This window comes from Manis pentadactyla, chromosome 13, assembly GCF_030020395.1.
Source record: "Manis pentadactyla isolate mManPen7 chromosome 13, mManPen7.hap1, whole genome shotgun sequence".
NCBI classification, from domain to species: domain Eukaryota; kingdom Metazoa; phylum Chordata; class Mammalia; order Pholidota; family Manidae; genus Manis; species Manis pentadactyla.
In genome coordinates, this window is record NC_080031.1 from 4052936 (window position 1) to 4065508 (window position 12573).

Consider the following 12573-nt stretch of genomic DNA (forward strand, 5'->3'; position numbering starts at 1 on the left):
AGGAAGTGCAGTGTGGCTGCCAGGAAATGAACCAGGCATCTAAGGGTTCATGTGCCCGGGCATGAGTTTACACGGTTTAGGGAGTTCAGTGACTGAGGGTGGAGGCGCCGACAGCAGCTATTCTGATCCCTCAGCCTTGCTCGACCAGAGGTTCCATGGGTTCTGCGGGAGGCGGGGACTGACAACGGGTCACAGACATGCCCCCACAGTTCCCAGGGGGCGCTGGCCGCTGGCCGAGAAGAATGGGGGAGTAGTTCTAAGTTCTGTGTGCAGGTTGGGACTGGTATCCCACTCCTGAGGACATACGTAAGCATCGTCGCTGTTCTGGATCGTGTGGTGTCTCTGCAGGGCCCGGGGCCGGTGGTGCTCACTGACTGAGGGGCGTGCTGGGTACCCAAGTCCACTGTGGTCTGGCGGCCCCACTGCTTGTCCTGGAGAACTTCTATCCCTGCAGTTCCCTATGACAGACTCTGGGGAGACACAGCAAAACAGGATCAGCAGACCGAGGTTTCTCCCAGTGCCGTCATTTCTTTGATGGGGCGCTGAGTGACAGCGAGGACCAGCCAGCTGGTGATGGTGCTGAGGGGCCTGGGCCAGCCTGGCCGCCCTAAGTCTGACAGCAAATAGGAGCCTCCCTACGGGCAGATCATATCCTTAGGAGAAAACCCCACATGCTGGCGGTGGCTGGAACACAGCGCCTCTTTGTTTTCCCCCCATTTCTCTGTGATCTGACAGAGCTATGCTCCCAAGCCTAGACGTACGTCAGAATCATTCCCAACGCCTCCAGGAACCTCGCACCTGGTGGATGGTGTCCACTCTGTGGACGCTTTCTCTCTGCTCCCGGAGCCCCCCAGGGTACCACCCTGGTCCTCTCCTCTCTTACTTGAACTGCTGCTCCAAACTCCTTTCGTGGCTCCTCCAATCTACATTTTTGTCCTTGACCTTCTTTCCCTCCCCACTTAACTGGCAACAGCATCTATTTTCATGGCTTCAACCATATTGCCTCTACATAAAGAATTACCAAAATGCCCTTTTAAGCTCCAGATCCATAGTTCCAGCTGTTTACTAGGTATCTTTCCCTGGATGGTGAATCAACATCTAACATTTAACATGTCCAATTCTAAATTCATCACTTCTCCTGTGCTATATTCCTCATCTTCTGGAAGTGGGCTTCATTCCTTACTCCTTCATTCCTTACTTACCTTCATTACGCGAATCTACCTCCACGACGCTGGTCATTTCAGTCCCTCTTTTTCCAATCTCACCACTTCTGTGAAAGCCCTCTTAACCTCTTGCCTGGATTTCTACACCAGCCTCCTCCTGACCATCCCTCTACCACCACAAAGATCAATTTTTCTACAGGGTAGCCCGAACACCTCCTTTTTGCGACACCGTCCCAGCCTGTCTTCCACTGAGTACCTCCACTCCTCTCCCCACGTTCTGCGCTCTAGTCCGTGGGCCACTTAACCCTGTCACCCGTTCACTACGCGTCTGCCCCGCTGCCCCCTCTCCTTGGAGATGCAGATTCCATTCCTGCCAGTCCAAACAGGCTCGCCTTCTAGGTCCAGCTCGCCTGTTAGCCGTCTTCATGCAACTTTCCCTTCCAAACAGAAATAGACCTTTTCTTCCCTTAAACATCAGAAGACTTTACCGGACGCTGATTACTCTGCCATTATTCCTGGCACCATGTTCAACTGTGTGCTTGTCTTAATCATTCACACTAGACTGTAAGTCCTTGAAGGATAAGATCATACCTTATGCATGTCTGAGGCTTCAGTGTTCTATACATACACAACATTGTCCTATACCCAGTATTAGTAATTATATCTTTAAATGATATTAAGAAATGCCCTCTTAATATGGGTTAATGTCCTATCAGAGACAGGCAACCCTAGGGACTGGATTTTGGAGAAAGAGGAGTTGAGAGGGCGAACAGCTCTTCCTGACCATCCTTGGAACCACACCCACGTTGACAGAATCCTCCCGGAGGCATGTGCCTCCACTCTTAGAGAGCCTGGCACTTGAACATGTGTTTTGTTTGCTTGGCTGTTTTGGGTTAAAGCTCCTTGGCAATTAATGCTTATCTCTTGATGAACTCTTCCTTGGTGAAACCAGGTTTTTAAAAAAAAATTTAATAGGAAACACAGCCCTAATGCTAACAGTACCATTCCAGTATATATTTGAATAAGGAAAGTAAAACGTACTGCTTGAGTGTTGGGTAAAGGGCTTTGGGTCTCCATATTCAAATGGCCTCCACTAACCATCATGGTTAGATGGTTAGGCCAGGCCTTAGGGGCTGAGGTAGGAGGGGAATGGAGAGGGACTGCCTGGCATGCCTGCTGTGGCCACGCACAACATCCTCACGGACACAGGAGGGGGGCTTCCCGACCACCAAGGATGAAGGCAAATGAGAAAGGTATGGGAAGTTCTCTGCAAAAGAGGTCAGAGGGCCAGCCAGAAGCCAGCTCTGCTGCCACTGAGGCTGAATGTCAGAGGCCGAAGGGAGCTAAAGCAAGTCCCCGCCAGGCAGGACTTGACTGTAGGGTTAGCTGCCCATCTTATGCACCCGGCCCAGTTCCCCTCAGCAGGCACAGCTCATGTGCAGGCCCCAGGGCCACAGAGAAACCACCAGCAGGAAGTGGTGCAGCCCTCTGATCTGCTTTGCCAAGAAGCAACATGAAAAGCCACTTCTTACTTTTTCAAAGCATTTTCTAATGCCTCTGTGCCCTGCTCTGACAGCCACACTTTCTGCCATCTTGGCAGCGAACACACAGTTCCTTGGGGTTCTTTTTTCTGGATCATAGAGTCAGATGCAAATCTCATCAGTTGTACCTTCCTGCTCCCCCGCAGACAGAAGTGAGAGCTCCCATTTACAGATCCTTAGAGGACCGCTGTCAGGCAGGAGACAGCACAGCTAACAAATGTACAATCCCACTTCCTGAGATTTAGCCCACCCCACCTCGGAGAGGCATCGTGTGGGTGCTTGGTACGTATGCTATCTCCTTCTCGCTCACTTTTTAAAGTTTATTTTTATTCCTGAGAATGGGGTTTCTCTAAACCCAAACACCCACCCTCCGTTTGGCCCTGCCTTTGGGAAGGTTGTGCGGGTCCCATTCTCATCGGCCCTCTTCCTAGCCTTCAGGTCTGGTGTCCACACACCTGACTGTGCCGCCAAGACCGAGAAGCTGATGCTTGCGAAACCGTGCAGAGAGCTGTCCCAGGTCCCCAGCCGAGAGCTCATGAGCACAGGCACTGGGCTCGGGCAGCCTGGGCTGGAGTCCTGGCCTTACAGGGTTCTGGAGGAGTGGGGTCTCAGGCAGGTGGCCTGATCTCACTCATTATCCAGAAAGCAGGACTTGTAAAGTGCTTACTAGTGCATGGGACACTAAGAGCTCAGCAAAGACTGCTATCACTAATAGCCACCTCGGAGGCAGTATTTCTGAGAGGGTCGGGCCCACCGAGCCAGGTGACAGGCTGCCCAGGAGACACTGCATCGCAGGCCGCTGCCTCCAGAGCGTCGGGGATGACCTCCCTGGACGTGAGTGAGCAAATGAGTTCCTGAAACTTTAACTTCCAGAGAAGCAGCTGCTGGTTTAGGAGAAGCAATGCAAGTTAAAAACTAGAAGAAAAGGAAGTGTATTAATGGGAGTTGGGTGTCAAACCAGGCCTCTGTCTGTTTTAAGCTTCAGCACAATCCACAGGTCAGAGACCCGGAAGGGCTGGCGTCTCACTTGGCAGATACCTTACACTTGGAAGGTGTGGCATGGGAGGTACGGAGGCGTAAAGGAAGGGATATAATACAAGCCCAGGGAATCAGAAAACTTGAAGTCAGGATCTAGCTCTATCCACCAACAGAAAGTATGAACCTGCATAAATCATTTAATCTCTCCTAATCTGTTTCCCTGTCTGAAAAATGAGTTGTTTAGGTGCTCAAAAGACAACACATGTGAAAGGGTCTTTAATAAACTCTAAAGGCCCGTCCAGGTATTGTGTTTGGTAAGAACGCTGAGTTGTGCGTCTACAAGTCATCTGTGACACTCTCTAGATGAGACTGGCTGACCAGCTTGGGTGTGGGTGGCAAGCAGACCAACCCACTGACCAGGGGACAGGAAATTCAGGCTCACCATTTGGCGTCCTTTATGCCAATTCAGCAGCTGGAGGAATAGTCAGGCTCACCGAAGGGCAGTTAAATAACGGAGGAGGACTTGGGAGAGCAGGATTCTTGGGGATTTAGCAAAGAGAGGTCTCAACAGCACAGAGGGGAGGACCATCGGCCGGCCAGGCAGGCGGGACACGCACGAACGGACCCAGTGCACACCGCACGCCCACCCAGGCAACTCGGGGCAGCTTGCACAACTCCCTGTTGATCTTTCAATGTTTACTTGTCCTTTCACATTTACTGAGTTTTAAGAGAAAATGAGAATAAGTGACATGTACATATTCCTCTTGAAGGTTCTGAGGGGCAAACTCTCCCAGTCTGTCATCAATTTACCCCTCTAGGGGGCCTGCAGTCCACTAACAGCGCTAAAGCTCAGAGCAGAGGATGTGCTTTTCTTTGTGATTCAAGTTGGCAATATCACTATGTTAACTGGTTGTATTTATTTATTTGCAAAGTAAAAAAAAAAGCAAGTGTAATACTAGAGTAGGAAGATAAACCCTATTTCTACTTCTGCAGTGGTATGCAGCACGGGGCACGCGTGGCCCTGAAGCTCTGTGCATCTGGAGCGACCTGGGGCATGCTGCCTGCCCGGTACTCTGGCTGTGCCTGGCCCCATACTGACTGGTGGCGAACAGCCATGAAGGAAATAGGGAGCCACGGACACTGATATGACGGCATTTAATTTTCTGGACTAACACCAGCGATCCCTCTTCACCCAGCCTTGAGAAAGTCCTCCCATCAGCCCTCTCCACAGCTGCACCTCTGTAGCACTCACTCCCTCACGCCGCACATCAAGGCTGTTTGTGAGCTGGTCGTCCTTCCCCCAGCAGAGTTTAAGCTCACTGAGGGCAGGTGCTTCACCTGCTCGCCCCTGCATTCCGCACAGCACCAGCAATCTAGCTTCATGCAACCCAGTCACTGCACAGGTTCTGCTGAATCTGCCTATCATGGATATCGAGTGTTTTGCAACTGGTATGTAAATTCTCAGAGATGGAGGCACGGTTATAGGCAACTGCAGGCATTCCTCTGTCCAGAGATAAACAAGTATGAATTCCCCTCCTCTGCCTGAAGGGTGGTTGGGGTGTAGAATGATGATTCTTTGGTAAGGTAAAACTGTGAGGTCTTAAGTTTTCAAAAGAATAGAATGGAGTCAAGTTAAGGCAGGAAGCGATGATGAAGCTATGGTGTCTTTTGTAAAAGGGGCCGTAACACACAGATCCTAGGGTGGTTGTGAAAAACAGGGGAGCCACTGAGCTGAGAGCATTGGGCATGGGGTGGATGTACTACAAACATTAATTCCGCTCTTAGGGAGCATTTAGCTTAATATCCTCATTACTTAAAAGAAGAGAGGTCGCACGGCAGGCCCCCAGTCACAGCGCCTGCTCCCGCTATCTAAGGTAAGGACCACAGGGGCGCCCCAGGACACGGCATCACTGTGCACACGCAGTCGTGACGTGCAGCCCCCCAGGGCTTTGAACTCTTGAGCATCAGTGGGCTTCCCCATCAGTACCCTTCCCTCCTCATGTCTCTATCACATTTCTCTACACTGGGTTCTAAATTCACACAGTAATAAGCTTGTGGCTTTACTCGCCGAAGCTATTTGTATGTGTGGTCCAAGCGTCACAAAGTGGGTGTGAGAAGAGAAGCGGACAGCACTAGAGCCAGAAAAGGCCTACTCGGTGGCTCCGTTAAAGAATAAGTTTAGGGTACGCTGGGCAGGAGGAAGGGAGAAAACGAACACCCCCACAGCCCACTGGCAGGCAGGGGCTGCAGTGACAGCCTCCAGAAAAGCTCCCGCCGACAGCCAGGCACAAAGATCTAAGGAGAAAGAAGACTCTGGGGTAAGACACGGCCAAAACGAGTGACGAGGCAGGGACAGGGCAGAAACCTTCAGGGAGATACTATGGCTCGATTCTTCCAGAAAGCGGAAGCGACGTTTGTAGGGGACGATGGCGGTGATGGCCATGGATGTAAGAAGGTGGGCGAGGGAAGAGGGGGGACAGAGGCATGGACATCAGCTCCGGAAGAGGCAGGGGAGGCCTGTCAAAGGGACCCTGACCCTGAGGCGGGAGCCTCAGATGCACAGGAGGGGGCTGGCCAGGCTGACCAACAGGACTGTGCCGATTTAAAACTGCCAGGAGAACTGGGCAGGGTGCCACCTATCCTGTGACACATTGCAGCCGGGTCTGCATCATAGCCTGGACTTCAGAAAACCTCTGCCCTCAGCCTCTACTGACTCCTTCTGTGCACCACACTCACAGCCGACCACGCCTGCTTGCTTTGGCTTTTCCCCCCGAACATCCCTGAGACCCTCTTACCCACTGGTCTCTCCTGATGCTTCTCCACCAAACCCCAAGGGCAAAATGCCTTCATCCACCAAGACCCATCCATCAGAGCCACCCGCCGCTAGGAGCCTGCCCCGTCCCTGGGGCTGGGAACGAGCTCCCCCTCAGCTGGTGCCTTCCACGGCTACTAGAAAGACTCGCAAGCCCGCTGAGAGGGGGTTCCTGTGACAGCGCCGGGACACAGGCACACTCAAGCCCTCCAACCTTTCTGTACCTACGCGTCACACAGGAGGGAGAGTGCTGAAGAGCAATTTTTGAAGAAAAACAGTTCCAACGGTGTTTTAACACATGACCACCAGGGTGGGGGGCACGGGGAGCATACCCTCTTGCCCACCATTGCTCTTTCCTTGGTGCCTGGCACACCAGGCCGTGATCAGGAGCACCTGCTGGAGGGAGCGGAGAAACTCGGGTCTGGATGCCACTTAGGGGCTGCACCCCTACCACGCATCTGTGCCTCGGTTGTCTCATTGGGAACATCAGCAGGCCGCCTCCTGTTCACGCTCACTACCATAGGCTAAGCTGATGGAAGCTTTTCCACAGGTCCACACCACCATCACTCCGCCTCTGCCAGAACACCTGCAGAGACAGGAGGCTCCCAGGCTGTCGTGGCGGCCTGTTCTGGAAAGTTCTTACAGAGATCTTTCACAGCAAGTTGAAACTCGCTGCGACTTCTATCCTGATCTTGGTTCTGGCCCGTAACATGTACCCAGAAAAGTCTAACCCCTTCTTCCACCTGATAGGCATGGCGGTTCTTAGGCTGTCCCCCACCCTGGCCTAAACATTCCGGACTGTCAGCCACCCCACAAGAACTGGTTCTGAAACCTGCAACCACCCTGTGTCCAGCTACAAATACGGCGGCCACAGTACGTCCGACGGGTGCAGACTGGTGGGTGGAATGGCACCGACCTGTTCAAAAGCCCAAGCTTAGCTGGTGTCACATACAAGCACATGTCCCTCCTGTGCGTAACAAGCACCACCTGAAAACCCCAAGCCGTCTTCACACGAACTGACTCAGAGCAAGGCCTTCCACCCTGCTCCATGCCACGGTCCCCGGTCCCCTACGGGCTGGGTGTCCTGTGCTGGGTTTACAGGCTAGGACTGCAGAGGCAGGCAGTCCCGAGAAGGGAGGGTGGGGGACAGGCCCGGCTGCAGGGCTGTATACCTCAGGGATACTCAGCTGTCACGGTCCCCGGAGGAAGGGGGGATGCCAGTCCAGATTCCGTCTAGGGTGAGTGCTCCCATGCTATGAGTAACGCTTTCTGATGGTAGTCTGAGCCCTCGGCATGGAAATGGACGTCCCACTCATTATAAAGTAATGCGAAGCGAGGTGCCGCAGCCCCCTGGGGTGCTGTGCTGGATCTGGCTCTTAGCGACGTGACTGGAGTGATGGCAGCGCCTCACGTTTACACCAAGTGCTTCTCTCTCATACATGCCACATACCATGTAAACACACACACACACACACACACACACACACACACATGTTTTCATCTGCCCAAGGACTCCGCGAAGCACCATCATTAGGCCTCCTGCCCCTCTTTCACGGAGAAGGAAACCAACGACCTCAGGGTGTAAATGACAAGGTCACAGCGCTCCCAACCGAGGCAGGTCCAGACCACAGGTGCCTGGACCCCTGGCCCAACACTATATACTCTGAGTCACGTTTCCTTAGCACTGGCTGACTTGCTCTGTTGCAGAAGAACTTAAAGTTAGCTGACAGTCTAAAGTCTGATGACAGGAAATGCTGGATTCCAAAAAACCACAGTATGAACATGAGAAGTGGGGGTAGTCTCACTGACTGCATTATCTCAGGGCCAATTTTCTATCACTTTTTATTTTGAAAACAGACTCCTTCTCCCACTTCCTACATGCTTCTCCCCCAAAAAGTCCTGAAGGCCTTTTCAGAACTTTCTCCTAGGAACAGAGGACGAGGTACTCTGAAAAAAGGTGACACCACCGAGCTCACTGAAATTGGGCACAGTGGCCCAGGATTTGTACTCAGAAGGGACCCTTACCTCGGCTGGACACCTTACTCCTACTGAACGCAGCCGCTGGCTGATGGCGGAAGGGATGCAGCCCCAGGTCCTGTGCGTGACTCACAGTTCCCAGTAAAGATTCAGGGTCCCCGGGTCTGCCAGTGCTCAAGAGCAGGGGGCTGTCATGGCAGCCTTTGGTCACTGGGTTCGGACTCTTCCTGTCTGGAAAGCCGTCCCTGGCGCCCTCACACGAGCACTCCTCTTCCATGCTCTCTGGATGCACGACAGCCGGCTGGTGAGCATACCCGTGGGCCGGGGCGGGTGGCGAGACCTGGGAGATACATTCTTGCGCCCTGATTTGTAGAAGATGCTGGGGGCTGGTGTGGCGGTGGTGGTGATACGAGTCGGTACTTTGAAACGGTAAAGCCTGGTGCTCCACCATACTCTGTCCCCCAGGTCCGGGAGCCAGGCCCCCAGCATCCCCCTGGCTCATATGCCTGAACAATTCCTGGTACTCTCGCTGTTGCCGCTTAAGGAGCTGCGCAAACTCCGCCGGGGGCAGGCGAATGTCCGAGTGGCCGGCGAGCGAGTGCCGGGGAGAGAGCAGTCCCTGCAGGATGTGGGGCACCTGCTGGTGCCTCGTGTAGTCCGGCGGGGTCGGGGACAGCAGCGCCTGCTGCAGAGCCGACGTGGTGTAGTGCGGTGGCTGCTGGTGTGCGCTGGGAGGGAAGCTGGGACCTTGGTCAAGTGGAGGGACTTTCAGGGCGGGGCTGTAGCTGCTGGGGGAACCCCGGGACTGGTCCGAGAACAGATGGGGGTGTAAATGCGCTTGGTCGTAGTTAGCAGGGGAGAACCGATTCGCGTTCAAGCTGCAGACACAAAAGGGAGTGAGTGCCGGCGTCCATGGAACGAGCGTGCTAGACTCTCCTGGGGAGCAGCCACTCTCTGCCTCGGTGGGGAGCCCACGGGCAGAGCACTGCGGGGCGACAGGCACTTTGTGGGGTGCACACCATCCCTGCTGCCCTCTCATGTGCTCGTCCAGGGACTTCCAAGGGACTGAGCCATGTAGCCTAGTTTACAACATCACTTGGACTATTAAGAAGCACCAGTTTCTTAGAATGAGTGAAGGAGAGAAAGAATCCTAAAAGAAAACAGGGGGCGCCCTGCTCCTAGGCCGTCTTCTTCTTTGCAGACAGTAAGGCAGCTCTGTCAGTCTCCTGAGCCTCACTAGCATTTCGATCCTCAGTCTGTAGGTAGGTTTCTGGTTTACCCCAGTCCCACCGCTCTGATTTCACAGCCCCGTCTGGCTCATTCTCCTCCCCTCCTCCTCTCTTGCACTGTCACTGGGCTTCCTCCCACCTGCTCACCTGCACAGAAGGCTGGTGACACGCGGCAGCCTTACCTGTGGGCCTCTGCGCTGTCAGCACTCAGCTGCTTGGACAAGGGTCGGTGTCCGTAGCTGAAGGCGGCCATCAGGTTGGCGCGGTGCTGCATCGGGACCTGGCTGGCACTGGGGCTGATGGAGATGCCCCGCCCAGCAGGGCCTGCGGCCGCCCCTGGCAGAGTGCTGAGCATGTCAACGGGCTCCTGCACTTGGACGGTCACCTGCTGGGACTGGGTGGGCTGCTGAATGCCCAGGCAGGTGAGCGCCACGGTGGGAGGAGGGGAGCAGTTCTCAGGCTGCTGCTGGAAGATTGCACTGCGGGGGGGCAGGCCTTGAAAGTGGGAGGGAGACGCAGCACCTGGGGGGAGAGGAACCTCGGAGTGACCGAAGGCCCAGGTCACCTCCAGCTGGAAACAGTGGGCACCAGAGAGGAGACTCAAACTGGTGCATCTCAAACTTCACTTTGTCATCTGGAAAACTTGTTAAAACACAGACTCCTGGGCTCTAACACAGAATCTTGGTTAGGTCCCAGGTGGGGGCCCAGGAATTTGTACTTCTAGTACATTGCCCTGAAAGCTGGTCCGTGGATTATTCTTTGAGTAGCTCTGGGCTAGGGCAGTGTTTCTCAAAGTCATATGTACACACAAACAGCCCAGGGATCTTGCTAAAATGCAGATACCAATTCAGTAGGTTCGGGATGGGACCTGAGATTCTACCTTTCCTGCTGATGTTGGTCGGGGGACCCACTCTGAGCAGGAAGGGCCTAGAGACCAATTCAGAACTCCCGGGGCTCCTGTGTGGCGATCTGTAAGAGATTACTGGTTTTGGAATACTAAATCCTCAGGGCGCTAGTCTCTGAAGACCCATACCAATTAGGGGATACTCATTTTCCGTCTAAACACCCCCAGGAGAGGATCGCACATACACGATGGAGAACCACATGGAGCATGGCAGTAAGAAAGGTTCTGGTAGCAACTTTTTACTTGGTGGAGGTAGAGGGGGTTTTTATTAAAAAATACTAATAACAGTTGACCTTTATTGAGAACTATTTTTTTGCCAGAGATAGCTCCCAGGGCTTTGTATGTATTTGGTAAATACATTTAGTATCCGTATTTTCCCTTGAGAAAGCTGAGGTATGTATACAGAAGTTAAGCGATTTACTTGAGGTTTCTCAGCTAAGAAGTTAGTGGAACCAGAACTCAGAACAAGGCAGTGTGGCTCTAGTGTCCACACCCTCAAGTACTTAGGTTATTCTGCAGTTCAAATCAATGGCTTGTGCATTTAGAACCGAGGTCCGTCCCACACGCAGCACCCCGCAGCACAGTGTGACCCTCTGCACCCAGACCAAGGCCTGTCCTGCACGTGGCACCCTGCGGCCCAGTGTGAACCTCTGCACCCGGATGGAGGCCCCACGTGAACCCCTGCACCCAGACCGAGGCCCATCCCGCACACGGCACCCTGCGGCCCAGTGTGAACTTCCACACTCACCGTGAGACTGGCTCAGGGCACCTGCCAGGGGCGGAGGACTATTACTGGGTTGTCTGAAGAGATGGTTGTTGGGGTGGTTGGGGGGTGGGCTTGAAGGTTGGATCCTTAACCTTAAAAGCAACAAATAAGGTAAATATATAAATTTCCTGTAATGACAGTATAATCTTGAAGTCAGCGTTAGCCATACAATACACACAAGAAGAAACTATTTTTTTAGTTTTGATAAGCTGCCAGGGTAGAAAAACACACATCAACTACCCACGGGGGTCTGCTTCAAACCCACCCGTACCTCGTTTTACCAGACTTCCCAGACAGAGGCAGAGTCACTGTGGACCTGTGTCTGGCCTGTATCAGATGTCAGATCACTTTGCTCATGGGGCTGAAAAAATGAAGGGGCCCCGGAAGCCAGGATGTCAGGGGGTCTGCTGGCATTTAAATTGGTCTGCTTTTCAAATAGGTTCTTCCAAGATGAATACTAAAGTCAGTCACTCTCTCTGCAGAGGAACTGGGCCAAGGACCCCCAGCTGTAGAGACAATGGCTCAGGTGTGTCACAGAATGATCCGTTACCTCTGGAGCTGGTGGGTGAGGAGGGCTGGCTGGTTCTCGCACGCAGCCTGAAGAGGTGGGGAGGGCTGCGGAGGGCAGATGGAATCCTAGAACATGGTAAGAAAAGGAGCGGAGTGAGCGAGCTGGGAGAGGAATCGGAGCCGTCCTCAGGAACGAGCACGACCGCCTGTGCCGGAGTTCACGCTCCTGTCGTTCATGGGGCGGCCTGGTTACTTTTACTCCAACATGCCAACCACCAACATAACTCAACTCCACTTTGCCCTGTGGGATCGCCTCCAAAGTTCACAGGCAAACCAGCCTGAAAGCGAACCCCCGACGAGCTGAAGCGCGCCAAGAGTGGAGGCCCACCTGAATCTGCTGCTGGAGGATCTGGTGGTGCTGCTCCTGCTGGTATAACAGGTGCTGCTGCTGGGTCTTCTCCAGGGTTCTTTCATCCATCTGCCCCCCGTACATCTTCTGCAGCTGCTCACACTCCTAGGGGAAAGCGGTCAGCACAGATGGGGTACAGCCAGGCCCACCCCATGCAGTGATGTCGGCAGATGCAGATCTGCACCCCGGTCTCATGGGCAGAAAGAGGCAAAGAGGAGAACAGGGTCCTTGACGAGCAACGAACCCACCTCTATGGGCGTCTGGGTGCGAACTGTATTCACACC

At 53.7% G+C, this 12573-nt stretch overlaps 1 protein-coding gene across 5 annotated transcripts in view; it reads right to left on the reverse strand.

The window, feature by feature from the left end:
* SIK3 (SIK family kinase 3) overlaps positions 1-12573 on the reverse strand; it is a 235806-nt gene that overhangs the window by 4368 nt on the left and 218865 nt on the right. For all 5 annotated transcript variants that reach the window (XM_036919831.2, XM_036919835.2, XM_036919832.2 and 2 more), the window contains 6 exons: positions 12269-12394; positions 11921-12006; positions 11353-11462; positions 9883-10222; positions 8520-9349; positions 307-470 (listed from right to left, as the gene is read on the reverse strand). In XM_036919831.2, coding sequence (XP_036775726.2) covers positions 307-470; positions 8520-9349; positions 9883-10222; positions 11353-11462; positions 11921-12006; positions 12269-12394 — 1656 coding nt within the window. The remainder of the gene's footprint in view (positions 1-306; positions 471-8519; positions 9350-9882; positions 10223-11352; positions 11463-11920; positions 12007-12268; positions 12395-12573) is intronic.